Source organism: Cuculus canorus, chromosome 8 (assembly GCF_017976375.1).
Source record: "Cuculus canorus isolate bCucCan1 chromosome 8, bCucCan1.pri, whole genome shotgun sequence".
Lineage (NCBI taxonomy): Eukaryota > Metazoa > Chordata > Aves > Cuculiformes > Cuculidae > Cuculus > Cuculus canorus.
In genome coordinates this window covers 1,671,977-1,699,820 of record NC_071408.1, presented here as the reverse complement: position 1 = coordinate 1,699,820, position 27,844 = coordinate 1,671,977, and the positions used below count along the sequence as shown (strand labels likewise).

General features: G+C 52.2%; 1 protein-coding gene and 1 long non-coding RNA gene across 2 annotated transcripts; one reads left to right on the top strand and one right to left on the bottom strand.

The window, feature by feature from the left end:
- NMNAT2 (nicotinamide nucleotide adenylyltransferase 2) lies at positions 1-27,658 on the top strand. Its single transcript, XM_054073672.1, has 11 exons — positions 1-163; positions 18,087-18,175; positions 18,918-18,985; positions 19,856-19,934; positions 20,780-20,912; positions 21,563-21,643; positions 21,758-21,802; positions 23,052-23,128; positions 24,122-24,223; positions 24,467-24,534; positions 24,665-27,658. The coding sequence occupies exons 1-11, from the start codon at positions 79-81 to the stop codon at positions 24,765-24,767; spliced, it is 930 nt and encodes a 309-aa protein (XP_053929647.1). The 5' UTR covers positions 1-78; the 3' UTR covers positions 24,768-27,658.
- LOC128852950 (uncharacterized) lies at positions 3,888-12,218 on the bottom strand. Its single transcript, XR_008451115.1, has 4 exons — positions 11,073-12,218; positions 9,648-10,313; positions 5,315-5,543; positions 3,888-4,599 (listed from the first exon to the last, which is right to left on the bottom strand). It is a non-coding gene; the product is annotated as an uncharacterized LOC128852950 (long non-coding RNA).
- Positions 27,659-27,844: the final 186 nt, after the last annotated feature.

Here is a 27,844-nt window from a genome sequence, read left to right as displayed (position 1 = left end):
CTCCCTCCCTCCCTCCCCGCCGCCGCCGCAGCCGCACCGAGACACAAAAAGCGGCTGGGGCAGGGCCGCGCCGGCACCATGGCGGAGACCACCAAGACCCACGTTATCCTGCTGGCCTGCGGCAGCTTCAACCCCATCACCAAGGGCCACATCCAGATGTTCGGTCAGTGCCCGGGGCTGCGCCGCGGGACCGGGCGGGGCGGGGGGGGGGGGGGGGCGGGGCCGCCCCGGCCGGGCGCTGTCCGCCACCCGTGGTGCTGAACCCGTGGGCCGGGGCTGCACCTGAGGTTGGAAAGGGAGATTTTGGGGGCGCCGCCCCGCCCCGGCCGGGCGCCGTCCGTGGTGCTGAACGCGCTGCGGGCGGGGGTTGGGGGTCAGGGGTGAACCTGAGGTAATGGGGGGGACACGTTTTGGGGGCGCCCCGGCCGGGCGCTGCCCGGGGCCCCAACCGCACCGAGAGCCAACGCCAACCGGGGTTGCGCTTCCCTTGAGACAGCGGGGGTCCTCCCGCCTGCACTCATCTTGCCACGCTCCCACCCAGCATGAAACCCCCTGGCAAGGGCTCCAGGTCGTATTTGTCGGCTGCCTCTCGCCCGTTGGGTCCGCGAGTCTGCGGTGGCTGCAGTACTTTTCTATCCTCTCTAGCCAGGAAGGGAGGGAGGGTCGGGGCCAAGCAGCTAAAGCTCCGTATGGCAGAAGCGAACAAAAATACGAGCAGTTAATTGAAATATTAGAATACCCAGCCTTTAGCTTGATAATCGGTTGAAGGAATTGGAAATGTTCGCATGAGATGGTTGATATTACTGAGCATCCGTGAGGTGATCCAAATGACGGGGATGCTATAATCACTGCTACAGCCTGTTCAGGCAAGACAAGAGGGAGGGAGGGAGGAAGGGAGGGAGGAAGGGCAGTCTCTGTCAAAGGCAGTCTGACATGCCATAAATACTGACGGTTTGGGTAAAGCTCAAAATGCCTGGAGACCCCTATGAAAACGGCTACTTACCTGGGGTGGGGAGTGGTCCTGTGAGGGGAAGTGTCCACCGCAGACCACCGAAAAACATACGAGTTGAAAGATCAATTCCTCTGATATCCCTTCTTGGAGCGCAGAGAGAGGAACCATTCTTGATGCCTGATAAATTTGAGGCTGGGGAACAGATGCTGAAGGTCTCGTGCTACCATTGGAGAAGCATCCCTGGGTTTTCTAAAAGCTGTACCTAAGTTTCTAAGCACAAAAATAATTGAAATCAGCTTGGAGTATTTCAGTGTCAGACCTTGTATTTGTAGATTGTAATGAGTTGGGCAGCAGGCTAGAAAATGATGGTTTTCTAGATGCGAATGATCACATTGTTATTCCATTTCCTAACTGCCAGCAAAAATATAGTCCTGGGCACCAATATACCCAAAACGTCACAAAAAAACTGTTCCCTAAGCTAAAAAAAAATTGTGAGCAACAAGGAACAAGAGGAATTATTTAAAAAGAAAACAATAATTATATGAAATTACAGGGACTTGGTTAATAGAAGCAACTATTGATAAAACAGTTTTCTATAATCCACATTATGTAGTGCTAAATGATATTTTCATTAAGAAAAGCAATACTAAAAATATCAATGTGGCCCATATTCAGTGGACTAAAACCCAGTAACACGATGTATTTTAGGAGATAAAATTGAGGAGATATCGGTGTGCAGTGGATGTTTTTAGTAGACTCCCAATGAGATATTTTTTTTCATTCACTATCGCACAGTATCTTTATCAGTGACCCGGAAGAAAATATATAATCCCTGCCGGTAAGGTGCCAATGACCGCCAAGTGGGCAGAATCGCAATTAATGATGGTAACAAGTCAGTTGTGCATCCTGACTTGCTTTGTTTGATAAAAAAGGGCTCGTTCAAACAGTGAAGTCAAATGCAAAGTCATTTGTCCAGCAAGGAGGAACGCACGTCAAATATAAACAACAGGCAAATGTTTTCTGCCAAACAGCGACTGTGTCAAGGACTGAGGAGTGATTGTACGTAGCCCGCTGAATACAACCTCTGTGTGGGGCTGAAAATAAAGCAGCAAACGCAATCCCTGTAGATATAAGCAGGGGAATAGCAAGCAAAAGAAGAAAGGTTGTATTATTTATATGGACGGTGTTAGCAAAACCCTTCTTGGAGAAACAGTAACGAGAATTGCATTAGCTCCGGAAACCAGGCTTTGTGGCAAGGGTAGGGAGAGGCTCAGTCTAGATCCATCCTTAAAGATCTTAAGAAGTAACTTGATCATGGTCTTTAGGTATGTGCCTGGGGGAGGGATACGCGGTATGTGATGGAGGGCGCTCCCTTATTCAGCAGAGGAAGGGCTGGTAAGATGCCAGGAGCAGATTTGGATACCACATTGCTTCAAACTGCAAATATGTGTGTGTGGTTTTGAGTGAGGCTAATCAGGTAGTAGGAAAAAGAACTTGCGTACCTGATGGATTCTTCCTCGCCTGAAGGCTGTAAATCAAGACTCCGGCATCTTTCAGGAAGACACGTTTTAGCTCAAAGAGAATGACTTGAGGTGGAAACATTCTATGCGTATCTCCTGTAGCAATCCTGGAATTTAAGTCTTGAGATAACCAGTAGGAACAAATTACTCTTCTACAAGGAAAAGGCACCAACTTGATCTCTGCTCATTTTGCCTTGAGGAACGCTATCCCCTAAGTCTAAAAGAATAACCATGTGGAGTTGTGGGATTCTCAACCAAAACCCGAGTAACTTATTTAGCTCTGTACTATATGAATCCAGCCAAAACAATACTCCATCCTGCAAATGCTCTATTTCAAACAGCCAAATTTGTGCAAAAATATTGTCTTTCATACAAAAAATTTGGCTTCATGAGCCTGATGGGAGGATTTTTTGCTTAAAACAGAGGTATACAATTTATCTATTTACCACATGACAATAATTAAGCCAAAAGGAAGTAGGAGATTTGCACCAGTAGCACACTGTAGACATATCACTGTATGCCAACCATAATTTATCTCAGTCTGGAGCTCACCAGATCTTATTCAGGCCAAATGGCAACCTTTTCTTGTAAGCTTTTTGCCTGAATAGGAGATGGGTTTGTTATTTAGAAGCCTCCTTTCGTGGAGGAAACGTTCCCACTGAGCTGTTTTTCCCACCAGATGTGAATTTAAGACTTAGGATCATTGTTTTTTTGGGGGGGCTTCTGTCAAGGTAGAATTCTTCTTACAACCCCAGACCTGCAACTGTAACCCATGCCTGACCCTCACATCTCTCCAGAGCTGAACTTACTGCTACAGGGCTCCCTCCATCCTCCACCAGCTACAAGGCTGGGTCACTACGGCTCACCAAATGAGGTTGCTTCGTCTCTATGTATATAGAATTGCTACAATACATATACATTAATAATTAACAGAAGATCTATAACATGTAATAAAAAAGTAGGTGAAATATGGTGCTGTACAGCCATCCATACCAAGGGTTTGAGACAAACACCCACATAGCCCTGAAAACACTCCGAGTTATTTGTGGTATCAGATGTGCTCTCAAATATACGTCTATGTTCTGAGTCACAATTTAGAGTTGTATTTTCTAGCTTTATATGGCTGTGGGAAACAGTTTAGGATGATAACGTGGAAGCAGGGGGATAAACAGGAGGAGAAAAGAAGGCAGAAGTTGTTTCTAGGACTTGGCATGAACATCGGTGGGCTTTAGCCTGAAATGGAACTCCATTTCATTTATATCTTAAAGAGGCACGGAGAAAGAAAAGCAGACCCCGTGCTAAAAGTCTTAATAATTGGAGAAAAAACAAGATTCAGAATAAAGTTCTGCATTAAAGCCACATGTAAACTCCTCCACTGTTTGGTGCCAGGGAGCCCAGCTACTTACCTCAGCCAGCAGACGCCCAAACTCAAACCAATCCACTTCAGTTCCACACTGATGCTCAGTTGGTGCTCAACCTCCTGCCCTGCAGCTGGCTCAAGAGGGGATCAAGACTCCCCTATGGTGCCTTCAGCATCTCGGTGCCGAATTGCTGGGGACGTGGTACCACCGGCCACAGGATTTGCAGCTGAAAGGACATCTCGCTCCATCTTGGCCTCCCTGCAGTTCACCTCCTGCTTCCTTCCTCTGCAAGTGATGCCACCCAAAAGACAAAAGCCAACAAGCCAATGCCAAAAGCAAAATCTAATCCGTGCAGCCCTGCTAACACACTGAAGCCCATGCTGGAGCTCTTCCAGCTGACGAGCTTGTGCTTGCTTTGACAATGAAATCGTTTCCCCACCTTGTCCCAGCTCAAGAAACCCCAACACAGTGATGTCCTCCTCCTGCCTAGGGTTCAGAGGATGAAACCCAAGGGCAGTTGCGCAGAGCAAGGAAGAAAGCCTATTTTTCAATCAAACGCCCCCCTGTTCACTTTGAAGGCCGTCTCGGGTAAAATACCTGTATTAAGGGTGGTACCGTGTAAGGCCAGAAACTCCAGGGTTTGAATGATCCTCCCTCCTGGAGTTTCAGGACTGGAGAGAGAGAGCAAACTGCCACAGTTGGAGGGAAGATGTTGCTGTTGAGTGAGTTTTCTCGTAGCTCCATGGGGCAAAGGGCTCATCCTGTCCTGTGGATACATGAGAATTGGAAAGTTGTTCTGATGATTTCTTCAAAATGAAACACAAAGGGCTTAGTGGGGCTGATGGCATCATGTCGATCAAAAGGCAGTATTTGGATATTGATTTTTTTCTGTTTGCTTTTTATTCATTTTTCTTAAATTGTAGAAGAAAAGGCCTCTCTACAAATACCCACGTTCCCCATTTTGATGTTAGACCTTTTTTCCTTGCCTTTTTAAATTTCTGAAATTACTCACAACCCATCCTCTTGCATGCAAACTTCTGGCTTCAAGGAAATGGCCTTGCCCACCAAACAGTTCTATTTCTGCCCAGCTCTAAAAGCAGCCTTACAAAGCCTCATTTCCAGGGTTTGGGTCACCTACCAAACACAACCTTTTCTGACATATCTCCACTCTGCTTTCCCACCTCTGCTCATCAGCCTTTGACCAGCAGAGCTTTACTGGGGATCTCCCTGCCCTTGCAGAGGAGATGCTTTCAAGCCATCCTTCCCCTCTCCTGACCTCATGGTGCCCGTGAGATCCAGCAAAATGATGGCTGGGGGCGCTGGGCTCAGAGGCAGCAGTTTGGGACACCCCCAAGGAAGGGGTTGGGATGACATTATTTCATCCTATCACAGGCACCTGGATTTTTTTAACACCTATTTTTGGGGCAATGTCAAGCATTTGATAACAAATGGGCCGCTTCAATCAAACCTGTAGCATCTACCTGTATCCCAACTGTTTCACCTCCTCCTGCACGTTGGTTTCTGGAGCGATGGGCTGGTGCAGGTCTGTTCAAGTGGAATGAAGAATTTTGCATAAAGTCATTCAGGTGTGGCCTTCTTGTAGGGAGTCTCAGTGCCTCACATGCTTTAAACCTGTTTAGCCGTAGAGTTTCCCTCCTGTTCCATTGCAAACAGTGCTGGGACCTGGACTTGTGCCGAAAAACACAGCTCCTAGACAAGATGAATCCTGAAATTCAGCAGATCTCCACTGTCTTCCCTTTCCTTGCCCTTTTTGTCTGATTAGAATTGAATTGTCCCTATATCCTAGGTACATCTGTTATTGAAGAGAGTTGAATAACAGCTGGGTAGGAAACATTTATTGTGGAAAACAGTGAAAGAGGACGCTGCCATCAGAAGTAAAAATCACCATTGTGTGGCTTCTTAAAAAAATTCAAATAAATAAACATCCTACCAGGCTGCTCTTTGATTATTCAACGCAGCCCTTGTAGGGCAGCAGCACCAGGGGATGCTGCACCCCTAAAAAGAGAGGATTTGTGAGTAAAGAGGGACAGAGAGGCAGAAGCTGAGGCTTTTGTTTATGGTGTGTTGTTTCAAGAATTTCAAGAATTGCTTTTTTTTTCCTTACGTTGTCGAGCTGACCAAACCGCAGAGCGGTTTAAGGAGAGCATCGCCACCTGGGACAGAGCTGGAAGAAATGCATGAGCAGAATGACAGTTCGCCCTTTCCCCTTTTTGCCTAAACACAAACATATCTGCAAATGACCAGAAGCAAAATTCCACCCCTCTCCTCCAGCAAAAGCCCTTCAGGAGCTCAAGAACAGCTTTGCCTCTGCAACACGAGTAAGGCCTCTGCAAGGCTGCCTGGTGTTTCCATTTCATCTCCGGGCTGAAATCTGAATGCGTAATTAGCCGGAGCGATCGATGAAGCAAGAGGCGGGTAACAGGACTCCGGGAGGACAGCATGGACAGGGAGGGCCTGATTCAGCCCTGGCTTTGCTCCACGCGGCGCTGACGGGGTGTGGGGAGCACTGACAGCATGGGCAGAGCAGCAGAGCCAGGACAGACGTCACTTATGACACCCCGGGTGATTTATTGGACACGGGGAGGTGTAACATCCGCGCTCACCTTTCAGCAGCTTTATGAGTTATTGTTGGCCAGGCTCTGCAACGCCAGGAACTTCACTGACACACAAGCTGCCGGAATCACAGCAAACAGCTGAAACCTCTCATAGGTAGAAGGGATCTGGGAGGGCCATGCTCCCAGCTCCGAGCGGCAGAACTGGTCAGCCCAACCTTGTGCCACAGGGGGCGAGGCACCCACACGCCTCTGCTCCCACTGCCCCAAATACGCCGAAACCGCAGGTTTTGTACACTGTGCGGGGAGGACAGAGCAGCACCGACAGGGCTGCGGCACTCGTGGCTCTATTTGGTACCATTATACATCGGTTAATGCCATGTTCCCATCACTGCACCCTATATGGACTCTTTCTTTCACGGCCTTCATCAGTGGCTTGCTCATCTCAAGCATCTTGTCTCCTCTTTATGACCCACTGAGAGTTTTCCCAAGCACCAGATTGGACTCCGTCGATAACTACTCAGGGATTCTTTTAAAATATTTATAAGCTTTTAAATATTTAGCAGCATTTATTACTGTCTGTGAGACATCACATTGTCTCTATGACAATGCCACCTCCCAAAACGCGCCACGTACCTTCTCTTTCTTCCAACAACTACAAACAAAGCAGTGAGAAATCCAGTCCTACAACCTCATTCAAGAAAGAAACGGGGGCTCCGCTTCTGTTTAGAAACTGCTTGTGCCTGCTAAGATGCTGCTCATACCTCCTGCATTGCCTTCTCAGATAGCTTTTAGCAGCAGCCTGTGTGATGCTGAGAGGATCAATTAGCTGTGGCAGCCCGCGTCTCTCGTGTGACCTTGGGCAAGTCACTTAATCTCCCCCGATGGCTGCAATGGTGGGGACTCGCGTCTCACCTTCCAGTCTGCTCTGGGTTTGTGTCGGCGATGAGGGACACACGGAGGAGCATCTCGTGATTAGGCTGAGTCCTAACTCTAACCTTAACCCCGGGACCAGGGAGGTGTCAACAACCCGAAACACGTATAGAAAGACCTCCAAGACAGAACCATCAGCCTAAGATGGACACAAAGGCCAGGGCACCTCTGGTCTTTGAGGCGAGCACGTTCTCTCTGGCATTTCTGACCCCTGAACGCAAGTGCTCCCACGGTGCCACAGGTGCCCAACCAAGCAGGGCTGGATTTTCAGGGTGCCCTGCAGGAAGAAAGCTAGGAAAAGCCTGCAGTGCCCATCACCGCTCTGTAAACAAGCGAAGGCGCAGCTCTCGTCCCCGCAAAGCAGAATTGCTCACCCATGTTGTTGTGTGCAGTCACCTCTAGGGAAGAGAACCTAATTCAGGAACATGTTTTGCTCCTCTCCCTTCCAGCATTGACGAGTTGCGTTTGGTAAGCTTGAGTTGCTGCATGGAGCTTGGCCATGCCAGCAGAAAACTCTTAAATCCTTATTTTGGGAACAGAAAAACCCTGAGTCTTTAGAAATAGATGTTTTTAAGAGCCACTGTAGGGCTTGCCCCAGGAGGAGATGAAGTGGGATACGTCTGTTTTGGAGCTGGAGGAGGAGGAATCAAGGGCAGAGCAGCTCCCCAGAGGCTGGACGGGGAGCCTGCCCCTGAGCCAGGCAAGGAACGACTTGCTCAGCCCCTGCTTCAAGAAGGTTTCTGCTTTCATCGAAAATTCAACAGCCCCTAGTGGAGCCTAAGGCTCCCCCCTAAGGAGATCGTGTTTTCTAGGGCTTATTGGCAAGGGAAGCAAGAATATCCAGTGCTCCCAGTGAGACCTCACCAGCTGAGTTGGGGATGCTGAAAGGCACAGCTTTCTTTCGGGAGCCTTTGCTTTGCACAGACATCATCTATGCTTCTTTCAGGGCAAAGGGGACCTTGGGGTCAGATCTGCAAAGAGAGAGGTTTTCACTGATCCGTGCAGCCAGATAAGGCACAGCTGCAGTAATGGGAACCTGACAGCCCTTTGGTGTCACCGTGAGGCCGTGTCTGCCACCTCGTGCTGTCACCAGCACCCCTCCAGCCTTCCTGCATCCCCAGAGGTGGGACGTTTTCTGTCTGCACCGTCTCAGTTCATCCAACGCGGATCCTTGCCAGGCTCAGCATCTTCAGATGCTTTGCCAGCACCTAGCCGTGGGGCAGAGTCTCAGCGTGAGGGTCAGCCCCACGGAGAGCCAACCCAAGCCCAGCAAAGAGTTGCTGAGCGAATCTTCCCTATCTCTCTTGCATGGGGATTTGGGGACCTTAAATCCTCTGCTCCTGGTAAGGTTGTAATCCTGCCACTCATCAGCCCGAAGGAGCAGCAGTGCATGCGCTGGGGTGTACAAAGCGCTGCCTTTGATGTGCTACAACAGCTTGGGACCGAAAACAAACAGAGAGCTTGCACGAGGAAATTAGGGCAGCAGAAAACCAGCGTGGAAATCTATTGGGGTTTTTTTCCCCCCCTTTTTTTAAAAGAAGGCACTGGGTGACACCAATTTTCCAGCCTGTGGCTGGCGGAGATGGGGACTGGGATGTCTCCAGGGATGAACATTGAAGTGTCTTGTCCTACTTTGGCCAAACCACCTGCGTCCTGGTAGAAACAAAGTAAGACCATGGCAGGATAATGGAAATACTCTCCATGTGTCTTTTGCTGCTACCCTTGTCCTGTTTCACTCACTCTGTGGGCCCAGGGTGATAAAAATCATTTCAGAGAGAGCAGCCGGGACTACGTGCCACACCCTCCCGATTGCTTGCCAACGGTTTGTTCTTGCTCCTGATATTTAGACTCTCATCAAAGCCGAGATACAGCCACAATGTACCAGCTCCAGGCCAGATTTGTGCCGCAAACTGACGTTGCTTTGCCACAGGCAGCACGTTTACATCACTTTACTCCAGCTGGAGAGCTTTTGGTCTCCAAAACCCTCTAAGAGAGAGGGATTTTGGCTGAAATCACTCTGACCACTTTCTGCCCACTGAGCCGTAGTGGTGTTCACCCCCCTGCTTTGTACTTAAATAAATCCCAAACCAGAATTTTACACCAAGCACTGGCAAAGGCACATTTTGTGCACATTTCTTTCTAAAAAACCAAGGAAAATACTGTCACTGGAAGAGGAAAGCTTTCTCCCTTCCACCTCGCACCATTCTACAGCCCTTTTTGAGTTATGGGGTACCCAGCTAACGCACCAAGCCAGGGAAAGTTATATGATCCCTCACTTCAATACCATGCATGCAAACGCTCATCTTACCTGGAGACATCTCATCCTTCTCTGAGAGCTTCTAGGCAAGATATTTCAGTGCTGTCCTAGGGCAGGGAGCTCAAAAAAAAGTCCTTCTTTATGTGAAGTCATCTTCTTGATCCGTTTTCATCTGCTAAGAGTCGCTTTTACCAGGTTAGATGCTTCTCCTCACCTCACCAGCCCCAAGAATTCCAAGCCACCCAGACAGCTCTTGGTGTCAAATACCAGGTGGAGGGTGGTCCGCCTTGGCAGAACTCAGCCGCCCATCCTTCAGGTGAGACCCAGCAAGGTGGTGAGCACATTCCTCCTCTCCCCGTGATACCAGGACGGAGAGCTCTGGGCAATAAGTTATATCACTTCTCCAGAGAAGTGGTGAGAGTGACAACGCTGTGCTTATCGCCTGCCTGACAGAAAAGTAGATCCAGGCCCTCCCGGAGGAGCTGGCGGCAGCTTCCGCTTAAGAAGCAGCTCCTCGTACTTGTTGTTATGTTGTGCACCTGAAGGATATTGCCTGCTCCCACCTGCTCCACCATAGCAGGATACGATGCTCCAGTGGGGAAAGGCACTTTGGTCTGGGTTGTTTTAGTAGACTCTTCCTCAGATGCTTCTTCTCAAGCTCTGGGACCTGAAGGGTTTCTTCCTGGGCTCCTGTGTGTCTTCTCACATGCACTGCTCCTTCCAGTTTAAGAAAAGAGAGGAAAACGGGATGCCTTCGGTTTAAATTTCTGTTATATCAAATAGCCTTTTCCTCAACAGCTTCATCTAAGAAACCCAGATGACCTGGGAGCAGCCAGGTTCCCCTGCCCAGGCCCCGTTTTGTTGGGTCTTCAGCAAATGCTCTGCTGTTTCTAAGTCAGCTCACTGTGACTCAGTTTTCAACCTTTCTGTTTGGTGGGTTTTAAACATCTGATTTCACTTTTCTGCTGTGAAGCTATGAGTGGTCAACAGATGGTGATGGCGTGAGTCTCGTTAGTCATCACTCAGGAGGCTCTCGGAGTTGGATGCTGGTGGGGGGCCTGGGTGGGCTGGGAGGTGGGAGGGTCAGGTGCCACAGCATCTCTTCTCTGAGCCCTTTCGCAGCCTCCTCCTCCAAGAGTTTCAAGGTATTTGGTGGCCAATGCTTTTGTGTGCTTATGAAAAGCCATTAAAGCAAAAGTGCAGCAATAACTGAAGCGATTTAGCGTGGAAGTCCCTTCCAGATTTGTCACTTCTACAACGCCTGGGTGCAGCTATGGACTAACGGTGAGGGGGGAAACATGTAGCAGAGCAATTAGCTTGGAGATGAAAATCATTAAGCATTAGGGACCCTAATGGGATTTTTCTGCCAGCTGAAAGACTCCTGGGGATCTAACTGAGCTCATCTAAGAGGTGTTGAGCTCAAGGCAGAACAGGTTGTTTGGGTCAGTGGGACACACTGGATCTCCCCAGGCTTACCTTGGGAAGGGTCAACCCCATGATGAAGAACCACTCTCTGTCCTCCCTCCTGCTTCTTCCCGAAAGAGAAACAACTCTTGAAAAGTGGTTTGTTCTCCGAGTCATCTCATCCCTCCAGGAAGTCCAGGGAACGGGGGTGCCAGTGGTTTCCCCAGCTCTAACCAAGGTGGGGCTGTAGGCGGTGGATGGGTGAAGGTTCTGGCTGGGGCAGAGAAAGGGGCCTTGGGGCGGTCAGGAGAGCTCGTGAGCGCGTCTCTGATGAACACATCCCTGATCTTGGCATTCAGAGCTATATATAGATTTAAATCTCTCTATACACACACCACACCTCCCAGTTAGGCTGAGAATCACTGCTGGCTCCTTGCCCAAGTCGGGCTTGGGGTTGGAAGCAACATTTAGGTCCTGCAAGCGCTGCTAGCCTGAGAGTAAAGCAAAGCGTGCTGGCGTATCTGGGTCACTCTCCCCTGCAGGAGAAGGTATTTTAGATAGCGGGAAAGTGCCTGCCTCGCCCTCGGCACCTCATAAGCTGCATCCTGCCTCCCATCCAAGGGTATCGGAGGCCAAATTGCTTGAAATGAAAATGAGACACCTGGCGAATAGGTTTGCCTTCTCCATCACTCGTGGTTATTCCCCTTCGTCTGCTCTGGCTCTCAAGGAAGAGAGACTGTGCAAAACTTTCTGGCCTCCCTGCTAATTCCTGCGTGTTTTCAGAGTGCCGGTGCAGAGCATGAGTAGGCTGAAGCTTCAGCTCCCCCTGGGAGAAGGATATAAATCAGAGCAGTGGCATTCCTCTGTCAAAAGAGAAAAAGAAGGAAAAAGGAAGTCTTAGGGACGCGGCTGAACCAGGTACAAAGGCAAAGCCAATACAGTTTGAAATTACACCTTGAAAAATTGGACGTGAGGAATGTTTGATTTCATTAACGACAATTTAGGTGGTGGAGCAGTGCCAAAGGAACCAAAACGCCCCGATTGAATATACTCAGTGAGAACCGCCAAGAAGAAATATCTTTTAAAAGAGAACTGATTTCCTCTTGGGGCAGCAGGATGCTATTTTTTCATTCAGTCTGGACAAAAGTCTTTCTCCCCTGTGAGGACAGGCTGAGAGAGTTGGGGGGAATTTGTTCAGCCTGGAGAAGAGAAGGCTCCGGGGAGACCTTAGAGCAGCTTCCAGTGCTGGAAGCGGCTCCAGGAAAGCTGGGGAGGGGCTATTGGTCAGGGAGGGCAGCGACAGGAACGAGGGGAACGGTTTTCAGCTGAAGGAGGGGAGATTGAGATGAGATCTGGAGGAGAAATGTTTTCCTGTGAGGGTGGGGAGGCCCTGGCCCAGGGTGCGCAGAGCAGTGGGGGCTGCCCCATCCCTGGAGGGGTTCCAGGCCAGGTTGGATGGGGCTTGGAGCCCCTGATCCAGCGGGAGGTGTCCCTGCCCATGGCAGGGGTGGGACTGGATGGGCTTTGAGGCGCCTTCCAACCCAAACCATTCTGTGATTCTGTGATAAAATCATCACTCATCATTTTTGTAGCTCTGGACTGTATCCTCTGATTGGTCTTTACTCACTGTCATCTCACGGAGAAGCGGTAGAGCTAAAAATACTTGAAGTACATTTGCAGAGGAGGCGAACCAAGCCAGGGTGGGACACTGGGGAGGTGCTTGGGAAGAGCCCCTTCCCTCCCCAGCGTAGCAAGGCCAAGGTCAACCACCATCCACCGCAGCAGGGCTTTGCTAGGAGGCATGGAGCAGGGGCTGAAAGCTCTCCACCACACAAGCACGCTGCCAGTGGACTAATGCACATCTTGGCAGGCTCCAGTGCTGGTAGTTTATTTGTGTCAACAATGTTTAAAAGCCATGCAAGGCTGTCTGGAGCATTAAGGACAATTTACACCAGGAAAGAAATGAGCTTTTCTTTTCCAGCCCAGCATCCTTGCATTGGCCTTGCAGGCTATAAAGTGCTCGTAGAAAATGAAAATACCAGAGGGTGTGTTCTGGTCTCTAGATATCACAGATATTTAACAGCCAAGAAATGGGCTGGGAAAGACGTGGAAAGCTGGGACAGAAGGCTGAGCTCAAAGACAATGAACGGGCCAGAAATCCAACAAATAGGCAGAAAAGCAGAACTGAGACTCCTGGACTAGTGGCTTTTCAGACCAAAAATCTACTCTGTCCCAGGCAAAAATCTTTGCACAAGCAGGGAGGGAAGGTTGGGAATTGCACAGACAGCTGACCATGGAGCAGGACAAGAGGAGGAACTCAAAGCTACTGCCGTATCATTTGCATTAGCCATGTCCGCAGGGAGACCATAAGCCTGGTCCCCACAAGCAGCGTATTTTACATGAAAGAGACAATAAATGATGTAAAAAGAGGTGTTTTCTGAGAATATAGACCTAGGAGTTTGGAGAAAGCACCCACTGAACCCAGCTTCCCTCTTCCAGAGACCCAGAATAACACCAGTGCCACGCTTGTGTGGAGCTCCTCAGCTCCTTGCCCGCAAGCTGTACACAGCCCTGCTTTCTCTGGGTTGGAAGACCCAAGGGCAGCAAAAGACCCAAAGGCAGGAGGAGACCCAAGGATAGCAGAAGACCCAAAGGCAGGAGGAGACCCAAGGACAGCAGAAGACACAAAGGCAGGAGGAGACCCAAGGATAGCAGAAGACCCAAAGGCAGGAGGAGACCCAAGGATAGCAGAAGACCCAAAGGCAGGAGGAGACCCAAGGATAGCAGAAGACCCAAAGGCAGGAGGACACCCAAGGACAGCAGAAGACCCAAAGGCAGGAGGAGACCCAAGGATAGCAGAAGACCCGAAGGCAGGAGGAGACCCAAGGATAGCAGAAGACTCAAAGGCAAGAGGAGACCTAAGGACAGCAGAAGACCCGAAGGCAGGAGGAGACCCAAGGATAGCAGAAGACTCAAAGGCAAGAGGAGACCTAAGGACAGCAGAAGACCCAAAGGCAGGAGGAGACCCAAGGACAGCAGAAGACTCACCTTTTTTGCCCTTTCTGCACCACCCACAACCTCTGTCCTCTCTCCCTGTCTTTGCTCCCAACTCCTAGTTGTTCCTCGTGTGGAACCACATTGCTCATCACCCATCGTTTCCAGCTGCTGAGACCCACACCTCCTCCCGCACATGCCAGGAGCACATGCTGTGGCAGGAGGCACTGTGACCTCAGCCTGGAGGTGGAATGAGCCCCGGTGTCTCTTAGAAGAGCTAAAGTAGTTTTGTCTTGGCTTGTACAGAAGATGAGACTCAAAGTTTGATGAGCTAACACGTTCTGACAGGCTTGGTTACGGCTGCCTGTCGCGCTCTTCATTTAACCATTGGAGAATTAGTCAGTCCGAGAAAATTCGATCTGTAAAGAAAAATAATGAAGCTTTAAGTCCATCATTGGGATTGCAGGGCGGACACATCTAGATGCCACAAACACTGCGATCTTGTGGCACTCCAAAGCCACGGTGTCACCTGCCCCAAGTCCTCTGCCACCGTCCTGGCAGCAGGGGTGGCCGCTCCCACCGCAGTGCCACCACCGCTCTTCTCGGATGGGATTTGAACTATCTTTTCAGAAAACACAATCTTTTTAAAGGGTTTTGCTTTGAAGCGGGTGACCGTGAAGATCTGGCTTAGCTGACGGTCGCACAAACAAGCAGAGCCACGAGAGAGGATGCAGCTGCAAGCACATAGACATCCTCTGCCCCGAAACCGAGTGAGAAGGGCCAGTTTGGGACATGAAGAGGCACTGGAGAGGAAAAAGCGCCACTGATTCCCCCGATTCCTCTTTTTAGAATGAAGAATGGAGAAGAAAGAGGATTTTTTTGTTTTGCTAATTTGGCTTTCTGGACAGGCTGTCACGGTGGGCTGCAAAAGGAATCCCACCACCCACGGAGTTTTGTGCTTTAATTTATGTTTCTACCTGAGCCGCCCGCAGGTGTGGGGAGACAAAGACGACGGGGAGCATCGGTTGCCCATCCCTGTGCTGCTTCAACCTCGGAGTCTCTTTCCTATGTGAAAAAAAACCCCACCCAGGATTATTGCCTTTTTCTGCATGTGCTCCTCCATAGGGTGTTCTGCCAGGTACCACTTGGACAGAGTCAGCACAGGGCTGGGTTTCGTCCCCTCACCACCCTGGTGAAACCCACTGGTGGATGGAGATGCTCCCAGACGATTCCTGGTGGATAAATAACCAGCAAAGGTGAAAAAAATATGGTTTAAACCAAACTGCTTGTGTCTAAACCAAGCTTCAAGCTTAGGATTTTGAGGGCATGGAGGGGAATTTTCAGTACACCTAATCTGGGCAACCGAATTTTACTCCCTGCACCAACTGAATGACTTGATCCTGGTTTTCTGGGGGCTGTTATGCCCAAGGCACAAGAGCTGGGAAGGAAGCCAGGGAGAGGATTTCAGATGAGTCCAAGGAAAAGGTTTCATTGAGGCTGGCAAGTCTCCCGCAGGCTGTCACGGGGGCCTGGGGCTGCTCTGCACACTCGGGGGGAAAAAAAGGCCATGACGATTACAGTTCCTTAATTGACTTTTAAGCGACCCGAGAGCTGAACAACAGTAAAAATTGCAAAAGTTGGAGGGAAAAAAATCATTTCACGCAAGCAGTTTTTGAGCAAAGTCTCTGCCTCCTCACCCTGCTTGGCCCCTCTCGCCCTCCTTGATGTACGAGTGCTCTTCATCCATCACAAACCATCGCGAGGGAGCGCTAAAGTAATTTTAGAGCTAAATTTTTAGAGGTGAATTTTTGCCTTGAAGCAGAGCAGGAGCAAGGACACAGGAGATGAAAGGATGCACCACTGGGAGAATAGTCCTTTCCTAAAAAACACAGCCCCATCTACACCAGCCAGATAGGATCATTTAGCTGGGAAACACGCAGGAAAAACATACCCATTGATGTACCCACGGAAAAGCCCCGTTCCCCACATCTGGATGCCCGAAGCCATGCTCTCACCTGCTCATTGCGCTGATCCATAGCCCGGGGGGCTCAGCTGCTGCTTCCATGTGCTCCAACAAAGCCGGTGTTACCCTCGTGCCACTGGTGGTGGGCGAGAACGATCCCGTGGCGATTTCTCAATGAGCAGTGAGACAAGGAGGAGTTTCTGTTGGCACTAAAAGCCCAGGAGCCCCCATTCACTGCAGATTCTCCAGAAGATGCAGTGGGATCCCCTATCTTCTTGCATTTCTCTTTATGCCCATCACAACTGTTCCTGCATCTGGCAAACACCGACGGTTCTTCTTCCCCTCTTCTTCCTGTTTCTCTTAAGGAAAGTTTCTTTTGGAGAGGAAATGGGAACGTGGCTGCTTTGGCAACGGTGCATTTGTAGGGTGGGTCTCCTGCCCCAAGGACCAATTCCTTGTTGAGTGGCTGGAAAGGGACAGCAGGAGCTAGCTTTGCTGCTGATTTCCAAGGAAATAATGCAGCTCTACCACCGAGGGAAGCAGGAGCCATCCCACACAGGCTGGAGAGCTTTGCATCAGCGTTAGTGGGTGCCAGCTGGAGTTGGGTGCAGGTGGGGGCAAAGGAAGGCTCCCTGCAAGTGTCTCCCTGCCGCTGCCACACAGGAGAGCCCCAGTCCTTCAGGCAGGGCTGCTTCCCACCCCCTGGAGAAACACGAGTGGCTGGAGCAGGGTATCCATAGGATATGATGCAAAGTGATGTCTCAGAATGGCTGATGGATCCTGGAGCCACCTTAGCTTTAGAAATGTTTGTTCTCTTTTTGAAGGCAAAGTATTTTCCTGATCTTCCACTTGCAGGAAAAAAAAAAAAGCAAAAAAAAAAAGCGCTTTCTAATGACTCTTCAATCTCATCTCCCTTTTTGCTTTTACATTTTCTATCTTTTTTCTCTTTCTTTCTGCTCTCTCGGGGGCTGGGGTGGGCGCCGCTGTGCTGTGTGCCACCCTACCCACGCTCAGCACAGGAGGTAGAGCACCACCACCACCGACCTGCCCCGTGCTCGCGGCTCCTGGCCTCTCCCTCCTTGCCTTCCACCAGGGTGCAACCCCGTCACAGTGCCGTGTTTGATGGGAAAAAAGAAAGTGAAGACAATCACCGTCACCCAAAGCCTGGGAAACTCTGTCTGCGGGCAGAGAGGGAAGCAGGATGGGTGGCTACATCAGGATCAGACCAAGGAAATAAGGGAGAGGTGGAGGAGCGTGTGCCCAGAATCAAGTGAGACCTTGGGGATCAGCCAGCATCTGTGGCAGAAACAGTGCCACGAGCCCCAAAGGGGTTGGAGGGCAAAACCTACCATTGCTCCTGAAGTGGAGCAGCCGTTCTCGGACCATATGTCTCCACCTGTCTGTCTGAGATGATGAGTAGCAGAATCCAGGAGCCCAGCTGGGCTTTAGCCTACGCAGGTTGTGTGAAGCTGCTGCTCCCCAGTGCATGCAGAAGGGCTCTCCCCGATCCCACTGGAACGACGTGCTCTCAGACCAGTATTTCCTCTCCTCTGCCAAGGCTTTGTCCTGCAGCAGCAGCAGCTCCCAGCAGCTGCTGTGCGACAGTTGGAGCAAGCAGAGCTGGAAGAAGAAAAATACAGGTAAGGTTGGAACAAGCAGGGTTATAGTTAGAGGTGGAGAGCTCACCAGCAGCGTCCCAGCACTTTCCAGTGTCGAGAAGCAGATAGGGACAAACGTCTTTGTCTTGGTGTAGTGCTCCTCCTGGTGAACCCTTCAGCAGGCTGCCAGAAGAGCCCTTCTCTGCCGAGCGGCTCTTGTCGGTGGCTCAGACTCTTGGATGCTCCTCTGGTGAGGTGGTTGAAGGTGATTTGGGGTCTGAATGTGATTTAGCTTTTGTAAAGACTTGCCCTCTCCGCACCGAATCCTTCTTCCTGCAAGGTTGGTGGCTCCCCAGGAAGGTCCGTGCTTAGCATCACCAAGGATGGCACCGAGTGAGACAGGCAGTAAAGACAAAGACAACCCTTCCCTTGGTTGCCTTCCAGACCTGCTGCGGGCAGCAGCGGAGCATTGCAGGGTCAGCAGGTCCAGCTGAATCCACCTCCACTCATTTTCTTGTCCTCCTCCTCCAGAGCGAGCCCGGGATTACCTGCACAAGACCGGACGCTTCATCGTCATCGGTGGCATTGTCTCACCTGTGCACGACTCCTATGGGAAAACGGTGGGTCATCCCTATTTTCCCTTTCTGCATCCTATGTCCGACAGCGTCCCAAGCCAGAGGCAAGCACTGGGCAGCACTGTCTGCACCCATTGTCCAGACCTCCTCTATCCAGGGCAGCCCCTGACCGTGGGAAATTCCCCAAGGGGAGGGAAGAGGATAAAACCACTCACTCTTCAGATAAAACCTGTAGCATAATCCTACAGCCAGCCGAAGTCCTAAACAGCAAAGAGAAACACTCTCACCCAAAACGGTGGTGACCATCATGTTGGGTTGGGTTTTGTTTTTTTTCATTTGAATGAGTTCAAAGCCAATGTTACTGTGGGGATGGTGACGATGCAAACAGGGACCTTTAAAGCACTTTCAGGAGTGGCGAAGGGAGTCCAAATTAGGAGAGGAGAGAACTTTCCTCTTTCTAAAAAGCTGGAGAAATTTCATTGAGAAATTTCATCAAGAAACCTCCATCCCAGGGTTTGCCTCCACCGCAGCGCGGGGCTGAGCGTGGTGTCACTGAGCAAATCTCACCGGCTGGTTTGTAACCAGGGCTGAAGCAAGTCAGGAACTCCCTCTCCTCCAGCAAAGGGGACCTTAAATACCTTTTTGTGGGCAGGAAAAAAATCCTTCTGGGCTGCCTCATCCGAGTGAGCCCAATGTTCTGCTTGAGGAAGGTCTGCAAGCCCAGCATAGGCGGGGCACAGCACTCGCCTCCCACCCGTAACTGGTCCTCCACCACCCTCTCTTGCAGGGTCTGGTCTCAAGCCGGCACCGCCTGACCATGTGCCAGCTGGCTGTCCAGTCCTCCGACTGGATCAGGTGAGTGGCAAAGCCGGCACGCACCAGCAGCCCCGGCACCGCCGTGGCAAAGTCCTGCACGCAAAGCTCGGCTTCCCTGCACAACACCCGGGCTGCAACTTCCCAAAGTGGAGATTCCACCCACCTCCAGAGCTCCAGGGTGGACTTTCTCCTCTCCCAGCTGAAGCCTGATTAAAAGCCAGAGGAATTCCTTTCCTAGTCCAGCAGGGAATAGATGAGGGTTGTTAAACCGTTCTTTAAGGGGGCCCTTTGGCTTCGTGGGGTGTTGCGAGCCTCTGGCTGAGTCTGTGGTGTCCAGATGAACCCCATACTCACCCAGTCCACCCCAGCTTTGTGCAGCGGCACCTTCCCTTTCTACAGCTGCACCACCAGCCCATGGACTCTCCCGTTCCCAGCACCGCCACATGGCATCTGGCGGCTGAGGTGGGACCAGAAACATCTCTGCGTTGCCCTGGGACAGAAGGGCTGTAACAAGAGTAGATGTGTCCAAGCCAAATGGGAGCTAGCTAGTAACCACTAAAAGTAGAAAGGTGTCCAGGCACACGTTCACGTCCCCAAAGCCGTTAGGGAAGGCTGGGTGGAAGGCCTAGAGGAAGGACCTGGTCCATTTTAGCACTGGGAGAGAAATAGTGGCTGCCCCATCCCTGGAGGTGTTCCAGGCCAGGTTGGATGGGGCTTGGAGCCCCTGATCCAGTGGGAGGTGTCCCTGCCCATCGCAGGGGGGTTGGAATTAGGTGATCTGTAAGGTCCCTTCCTACCCAAACCATTCTATGATTCCCAGCAATGCTGGCCAAACCAGTTGGGAGGAGGTGACATGGCCAGGAGGTCCAGGCAGCAGCTAACACTGTTGTATTGCTGTGCTCCCCGCAGGGTGGACCCCTGGGAGTGCTACCAGGACACCTGGCAGACCACCTGCAGTGTGCTGGAGCACCACCGTGACCTGATGAAGGTGAGGGAGCCCCTGCGTGGTGAGTGAACCTTGGGTGGGGGCATGGAGAGAGGAGCGTGAGGAACCTTGGGTGCAGGAGCAGGTTCTGCTCTTGCACCAGAAAGTGGATATCAACAATCAAAATATGACTGGGACAGACAGAGAGAAAACTTGCAGGAACATACCTGAAATCCTGACCTGGAAGAGGTGCGACACACGTTCTCACCGCTGCTCTGAGCTCCTTGTCCTGGTGGTGAAAGCAAACCGAGCCCTCCAGCCAGAGGCAGCAGCAGTCCCAGTCCCACACGCGCGAGGAGGGGAGCAGGTGTGAAGGCAGGCGCTGGGCGTAAGCTAAATCATTAATGTTGACCACTTGCTCCATCCTGAGGAGAAGGAGAGGTGGTTGGGCATCGCCACTCACCAGCTGAAACCACTGTATGAACCTGGCAGAGCAGCTCAGTGAGGTGGTAAAATTCAGCAGCTGGGAAGTACCTAGGAAGCACAAAACTGAGGAGGAGGTGTCCCTCCAAATGTCCAGGCAGGCTTGAGCAAACCACGGGTTGGGAGTCAATAAAGTCGTCCAACCCCCAGGCAGCCCAGATGGGAGGGACGGAGGTAGCATGACACAGCCCAGGAGGATGCCTGGGGGCCATGGGCTCAAAGTTGTTAGCCACAAGGTCCTGCTAGCCCTAGGACCATCCGGTGATGTCAGATGGCACTGGGGATCCTCAAGGAGGCCTGGGTGTGCCTGTCGCTGAAGATGACCTTCAGGCTGAGGTGCAGAGGCTCGGTACGGGGGTTGTAAATGTTTGGAGAGGCAGCTGTAATGAAGCCACTGTTCCAGCTACGTCTCTCCCTGGTTGCAGAGAGTGACTGGCTGCATCCTCTCCAATGTCAACACCCCCTCCATCACCCCTGTGATCGGCCAGCCCCAGAACGAGTCCTCGCAGACCATCTACCAGAACAACAACAACAATGTCTCCAACAAGCCCACTGCAGGTAGGTGGCCACAGGGCAGAGGAGAGGGGAGCTGCCACCCACTACTCACCTCTCAGCCAGGGCTGCTGAGCATTAGCAGTGTTGCTCTATCATCTTTTTTTTGGGGGTCTGGTCCCTCACCAGACTTCACGAACCAAGCGCAGGGTCTAGTGAGGGATACGGTGGAGGAGCCAGCATCCAGCACAGCCGAGATGGGAGAGCCGAGAATGGCTTAAAATGCCTGTGAAATTGCACCAGATGATATCCAGGCAGCAAGAGCAGCTAAGAAAAAGGGTATTTGGTACCCATGGCATCTGTGAGAGGGACAAGTTGGCAGGAGAGGTGGCGTGGATGGATGTCCCATGAGCCAGCAGGATGTGGGACACGGAGGTGTTAGCTGGGGAGAAGAGGGGCGATTTCTTAAATCTCATAAGAAAAAATGCCTTGTGATGTTCTTAGCGATTCTAACTGTCCAGCTTGTCTCTTCAAGGCACAGCGTAGCACTCTCAGGAGTTAAGACCATGAGAGGAGATGCCGGAAAGAGGCTGGGAGTGGTTCCTGTACCTGGACACAGTGGTATTTTGCAGGACCAGGGTGGCCAAAGCAGTGGCGCGGGTCAGTCTGCTCGGGTCTTGTTGTGTCTGTGGTTAATTTTGTTTCTTCATCTTCAGCAAAGATCCTGGGGAAGGTGGGAGAAAGCCTGAGCCGGATTTGCTGCGTTCGCCCACCCATGGAGCGCTTCACCTTTGTGGGTAGGTAGAGGAAAGCCCGGCTTCACCTCGGCTTCAGCACCAGCCCCAAGCCCGGCTCCCAGCCCTCTCTCCCGGGCCAGGCACCAGCATCTCTCTTTTGCTTCGCTTCCCCAGATGAGAATGCCAACTTGGGGACAGTGATGAGATATGAGGAGATCGGTGAGTATGCAGCCCCGCTCTTTGTCACCCTGACTCCTCCAGGCCAGCTCTACACAGCTCGAGAGCAGACACGTAATAGATGTGGTCGTGTGCAAAGCGTGCTGGACCATCATCCCACCCCAGTGCCAGCTATCGGGGCTCGGAGGTGAAGCAGGAGCAGCACTAAACTGCCCTGAGCCCATTCCTGTTGGCAGGCGAGCAGCCTAAAATAAGGGATTGAGCAGCAAGAACGTGGCTCTCAGTGGTGGCACCCCAAGTGCCACGAGACCTGCCCTCCCACAGCACCGTAGTGGTGTCACCTTCATCCTCATGTTCCCCACAGCCCTGCTGAGCTCCGCACCAGCAGCAGGAGGGTTTTCAACCACCTGAGTGGCCATGGTTCTGCTTTCTCTAAAGCCCCTTGGGGGTTTTAGACCTATCAGGCTGCCGTGCGCTTGACACCATCATGCACCACCCAGGGCTCTGCATGGCGAGATGGCTCATCGACTGCTCGCTAGTAGTTTTGAGACCCATTTCATGGGCTGGCTCACACACAGCCTGGCACAACACCTGTCCCATCACCAGCACCATGCAGAGTCCAAGGCTTTGGCCACCTGGAAATGCCAGCCAGGAAGGCACCTTCCCATATAGCTGTCTCTTCCCACCCCTCCGGGTTTGTACCTTTCCTCCAGTGGTTGTGCAAATAAATCAAGATTTACGACCCCATTGGAGCAGAAAGCACAACTTTGAGCAGCAAAGCCACCCCTCAAAGCGAGCAGTCAGCAAGCACCAGTCCCAACCTGAGGAGAGAAAAAGACACGGAAGCCTTCAGAGATGAGCAAGGAAAACCTCTTGTACTTCACCATCAGCTTTGCTAAAGCAAACATGGCCATGCCCACGGCTCTGAGCAGTCTCCCGGGCTCTCCCCGTTGTCCCATGGCTGGAGCCTCCGCAGCAGGTCACAAAGCGATGGGTGCCCAGAGCGTGGAGAAATCACTCCCTTCCCTGGGGATGCTCCTCCTCTGGGGCTGGAGCGCAGCTGTAGCCGGCACCACGGGAAAGGAGCTGAAATAAAGTAGAGTGGGGGTTATTTCATGTTTGGTACCAGCAGGGATGTGAGAAGGACCACAGGAACTTTCACGGGACTGGTTTTGGCAGGGCAGGTCTGTGTGGAGAGGATTCCCCTGAGGAGCGCTGGGGGTGGCAATGGGGAATGCCTGCTCGCTCCCCTTTGCTCCCATCTCTGAGCTTCTCTGCTTCTTTTCTTCAGAGCTTCGCATCTTACTCCTCTGTGGCAGCGACCTGCTGGAGTCCTTCTGCATCCCTGGTCTCTGGAATGAGGCAGACGTGAGTCACCGCCACTGGGCACCCCTTCGTGCTCCCCTTGCCCAGGCTCTCTTCCCCCTCCTCCTCCTCATCTGCTCCCCACACCCAGCACTCCTGGGAGCCACCCAAATCCCTTGGGATGGCAGGAGCTGAGCACTCCATCCCCACAACCTCCTCCACCCCAACACTGACCCTCACCTCCTCTGCACACGGGCAGCCCGAGGGACCGGTTCCTCTGTTCCTGAGCCACCCACCCTGCCTTCCCTTCCACAAATCCAAGCCCCGCTCACCACTCACGCAGAGGGCGTCACCGAGGGTCAGGTAAGTCAGCCCAAGGGATTGCCAGAGGCTGCGCTCCCACTCCTCGTCCCTTGGAAGGAGCCAACATCGAGTAGAGCCAAGTCTCAGCACAGCAAAGAAGGGGGGTAGGAAATGAGAGGTTTACAAAAGCTGGCCTGATGTTAGTAATTAAATACATTTACAGCCAAATCAACAGCTTTCACCCAATCAAATTTGCTGATCCAGAGCTCCTTCGTCTGAGTCTGTTTTGCCCCGAGATGGCTGAGGTAGCAGGAGCTGCTCCCAGATGGTGGTAAACTCAGCCTTGGTGCAAACTCAGGTTTCCTATGCCTGAAGCAGAACAACCCTATGCGGTCCCTGTCAGGACCCACACGTCCATCCTGCTCATAACACCTTCCAGCAAGGTAGAGATCTCAACCCCATTGGGACACCTCTTCTGCTGCCGTCCTCTTTCCACCACAACGAGCCCTCCCTGCGGCTTAGCCTCAATGTCTCGTAATAGGATTTAGCCCTGTGACTTTTCATTTGGTCCACCGCAGATCTCCCACCACACCTTGCTAAATCCAATTTTCTGGCAAAGACTGTCCAGATAGGCTCAAATTCACTTCCTCTCTCCCTCCGGACCACGGCCCAGCTTTCGCGGTGCATGTGGGTTGGCGTACGGCACCAGGTTTTGCAGTTATGACAGCTCTCCTTGTTTCGGGCTGTTTCTAGATGGAGGTGATCGTTGGGGAGTTCGGGATCGTGGTGGTGCCCCGGGATGGCGCAGACCCCGACCGGATCATGAATCACTCCTCCATACTGCGCAAGTACAAGGTGAGCAGGTGCATGTATGGCCAGGGAAGATTGTGAGAGGACCCACGGCCCCTCTGAACCCAGGGGAGCACTTCCACTGCAGGGCACAAATATCTTGAGGCCAGAGGCTCTCGGCTTCTAGGTGGGATGAGCAACGGAGCCGCTACGCAGCAACCCCCCAGGACCAGTGGGGCAGGGGGCTAGCAGGGCAGGCTCTGACCTTCGGGCCATCCTTTCCCTCTTCTCTCCCTCCTTGTCCCGCAGAACAACATTCTTGTGGTGAAGGATGACTCAAACCACCCCATGTCGGTTGTCAGCTCCACCAAAAGCAGGTAGGTGGTGCAGGAGAACCCCCGGCTATGGGGTGGGGAGAGGGGTGCCCCCAGTCAGCCGCTCCATTTCTGGGGGCACCTGACCCACCCAGGCAGGCTCTGACCCCTTTCTCTCCCCGCACCGCCTCAGACTGGCCCTGCAGCATGGGGATGGACACGTTGTGGATTACCTCTGCCAGCCCGTCATCGACTACATCCTCAAGAGCCAACTCTACATCAACGCCTCCGGCTAAGTGCCAGGGGCCTTGCAGCGAGACAGCCCTCGTGTCCCGCCTGCCTACAGCTCTCCATCACTCTTTTCTCTCCCTCTCTCTCTCAGTCCGTGTCTCCATCTATCTCCCCACCCCATGGCCTCCTGCCCGTGTCTGCCTCTCACCGCCGGCGCCAACGCTCCATCGTGCAGCAATGTCCAGGGAACAGCGGCACAGGCCCCAAGGGGCACAGTTCGGTCTCTCTTTTTGGGGGAACTGCCCTCCCCTTCACTCGTGGGGAAGGAGGGGGGAACCGCTGGAAGAGCCGTGCGCTCGGTGCGCTCCAGGGGAGGCGTCTCCAGCACCCCCCTCCCAGCATGTCACTGGGAAATGGTCCCCTCGGTCTGTCATCCCAGCATGCTCAGAGCAGGGGCTTCCTCTTCCGCATCATCTTACGGTACCTAAGCTCAGTAAATCTAGGTGGACTTTTTTTTGCTTATATAGTTCTAGCGCGAGCCCTTTGGACCTCTCAACAGGATGACCAATTGAATCCTGGTTGGCAGCAGGCAGTTGTAGCCCAGCTGGCTTGGTGTCCCATGGCAGGTGGACCCCCTACGGCCAGTAGAAGGACAACCCTGCTTGCAAAATCCTCCTTCTGGCCATGAAAAATCATAGAGAGGGCATTTCTGAAGGGGAGCAGAAGCCTTGGCGAGCACCGTTGCCAAAGCACTACTAAAGGGAAGGTCACGTCTCATCTTTACTTGGCTGCAAGTGAATTCAACCACCCCAAGCCACCCCCGCTAGGCAAGTGGGGTTCGGGTGATGCTCTGGTCCAACCCAGTGTTGGAGGGAGCAGCCCACAGCACCTGGGAAGTGATCTGCCACTTATGAAGCCAAGAAACAAGGTAGGAAGAAGCAGGTGGTGACCCAAAACCTCTGGTGAGACTTTGCCCCAAACCTGGCTACGCTTCATGGGGAATGGGTCCATCCCCATCCTCTAGCCTCCAGCTCTCTGTTCCTGTCTGCAGATTCTGCCTTCTCCCTCCACTCCTACCCTCTTCCTTTCCTTGAAGAGTTTATTAAACGCATACTTCCCCCCTCCCTCCCCGACCCCAAAGCAGCTGTGGCTGCTTTGCACATCCCTTGGGACACGCCAGGATCCTGCTCTCCTGCCTGTGAGGTGCCCCCAGGTGCCAGGGATGAAGCCTAGAGGAGATGCTCACACTAAAAGCATGGCAGGTAACACGGAGCAAAAGAAACTCACGGAAGTCCTGCAGAGAGGAGGGTTGCTGAAGCAGCCCCTTGTCCTGCTGAGCTCCCCTGGGCTGCAAGGACCCTGCACGGCCCCTGGGAAAGGTCACAGCCACAAGGGGCAAATCACAGTCCTGCTTTACTTCTCATCTTTCCCTCTTCTTTTGCTTATATCCTTGTATGGCTTTGGGGATGGACCTGTTGCCTGTAGCTCCTGGACCTCTGCCCGCTCCCCACAGCTCTGGGCTAACCAGAGACACCACCACCACCCTCTCCCAAAGCACGACAGCCGACCACGCGGGCTTCCTGGCTTCCCTAGGGCTGTGACGAGCTGCTGGTCCCCAGCAAGGGACAGTGTTGCAGTGAGACACCTGAAGGCTAAGAGTCCTCCAGGGTCCTTTAGGGAAAGAGCTGAAATTACTTTTGGTTTTTTGTATTTGTTTTTTTTTCCCTTAAACATCTACGAAGGGTCACAAACTGCTCTCACGGAAGCTCTGAAGACAAAACGTGGTCCTAAATTTAGTGACCCGCTGGAATCTGCTACCATCTCTGTAACAGTAAGCAACTTTGGACAAATCAAGGTAGCCTACAGCCTTGCAGCAGGCAAGGATTTGCGAGCAGTAGCTAACGACTTCTCGAGGAGGGCACAGCCCTCCCCAGAGTGGAAAGCAAGAGAGGCAGAAGTGCTGTGACTTGCCCAAAATCCAGAAGAGGTCTTTCCTTGCTGGAGATTTCCCTCCACGTGGAGAGGCTTGTTCAGGAACTCTCATAAATTCAGCAGCTGGATTCCCTCAGTGCCAGCTCTGGTGTCTCCAGGCAGTTGCAGACGTTTCCTGCGGGATTGGGGAGACACGGAGTTGCCGAAGCAGAGAGGATGGCAAGAGCATGCAAGGCTCTGCATGCAGAGATGCCTCCTCTCCAGGGAGGTCTTCAGACAGTTTGAAGTGCTCACCAATACCCCACCGAGCCCCTTAGCAAACACACTGAGCGGGTGCCCGTGGTGGGACCCCTCATCTGCGAGACACCCGATGTACGCCAGCCAGCAGCCAGACTCCTCTCCATCCATCGTTCTTGTGCGTTCAGTCTTTCAGCCTCTCCTCCCTCTCCGCCCCAGCACAGAAGTTATTTCAGACAGCCGTCTCCTCTCTTTGCCAGACATGACCCACGTGTCTTAGCTTCAAGTTGAGGACAAGAAGCGACGCTAGCAGCCAGCCTCCAACCCACCCACACACACACACACGGAGGGATTTTAACCTCCTGAGGAGCAATGGCTCTTTGGAGGGAGAGGAAGGACAGCGGGTTTTAACTGAGGGAAAGACAAAAGGAAATAAAACAAAGGAGATGGAAGGCAGGCAGCAGGGCAGAGGGCCATCTCAGACCCTTCCTCCCTCAGGTACACAAGGTTGGAACACATGGGAAGCCCAGGTGGCTTCCCGTCCCACTGCGGTTAGGACGGCACGCCTTAGAGATAGCGTCGTGGTACGGGTGATGAGGATGTTCTGTCTTACCTGCACCTTTGTGTACCCACTCGGTAAAAACTCATGGAACGGGGAGGTGGGATGGGGGGTCGTAACAAGTCATTCAGCTCTGGGACTGGTTTGGGAAACGTCTTTGGGTGGGTGTGGGAAGAAGAAATAACCATCCCTGAAGATCCACGCGACTGCTGGAGAAGTAGAGGCATGGGTTTTCAGGGGGTAGGGGAGGGGTGGGAAGACGCTTATGGGTTTTGATCTTTGAACCTCCACTTTTAAACGGTGCAATTTGCTGAAAGACAAGTGAACTTCAAATGCCTTTTGGAAAAGAAAACAAAATAAGGGGGGGAGGGAAAGGGGTTGAGGTTGCCATGCCACCAAACTCACTTTTGTCAA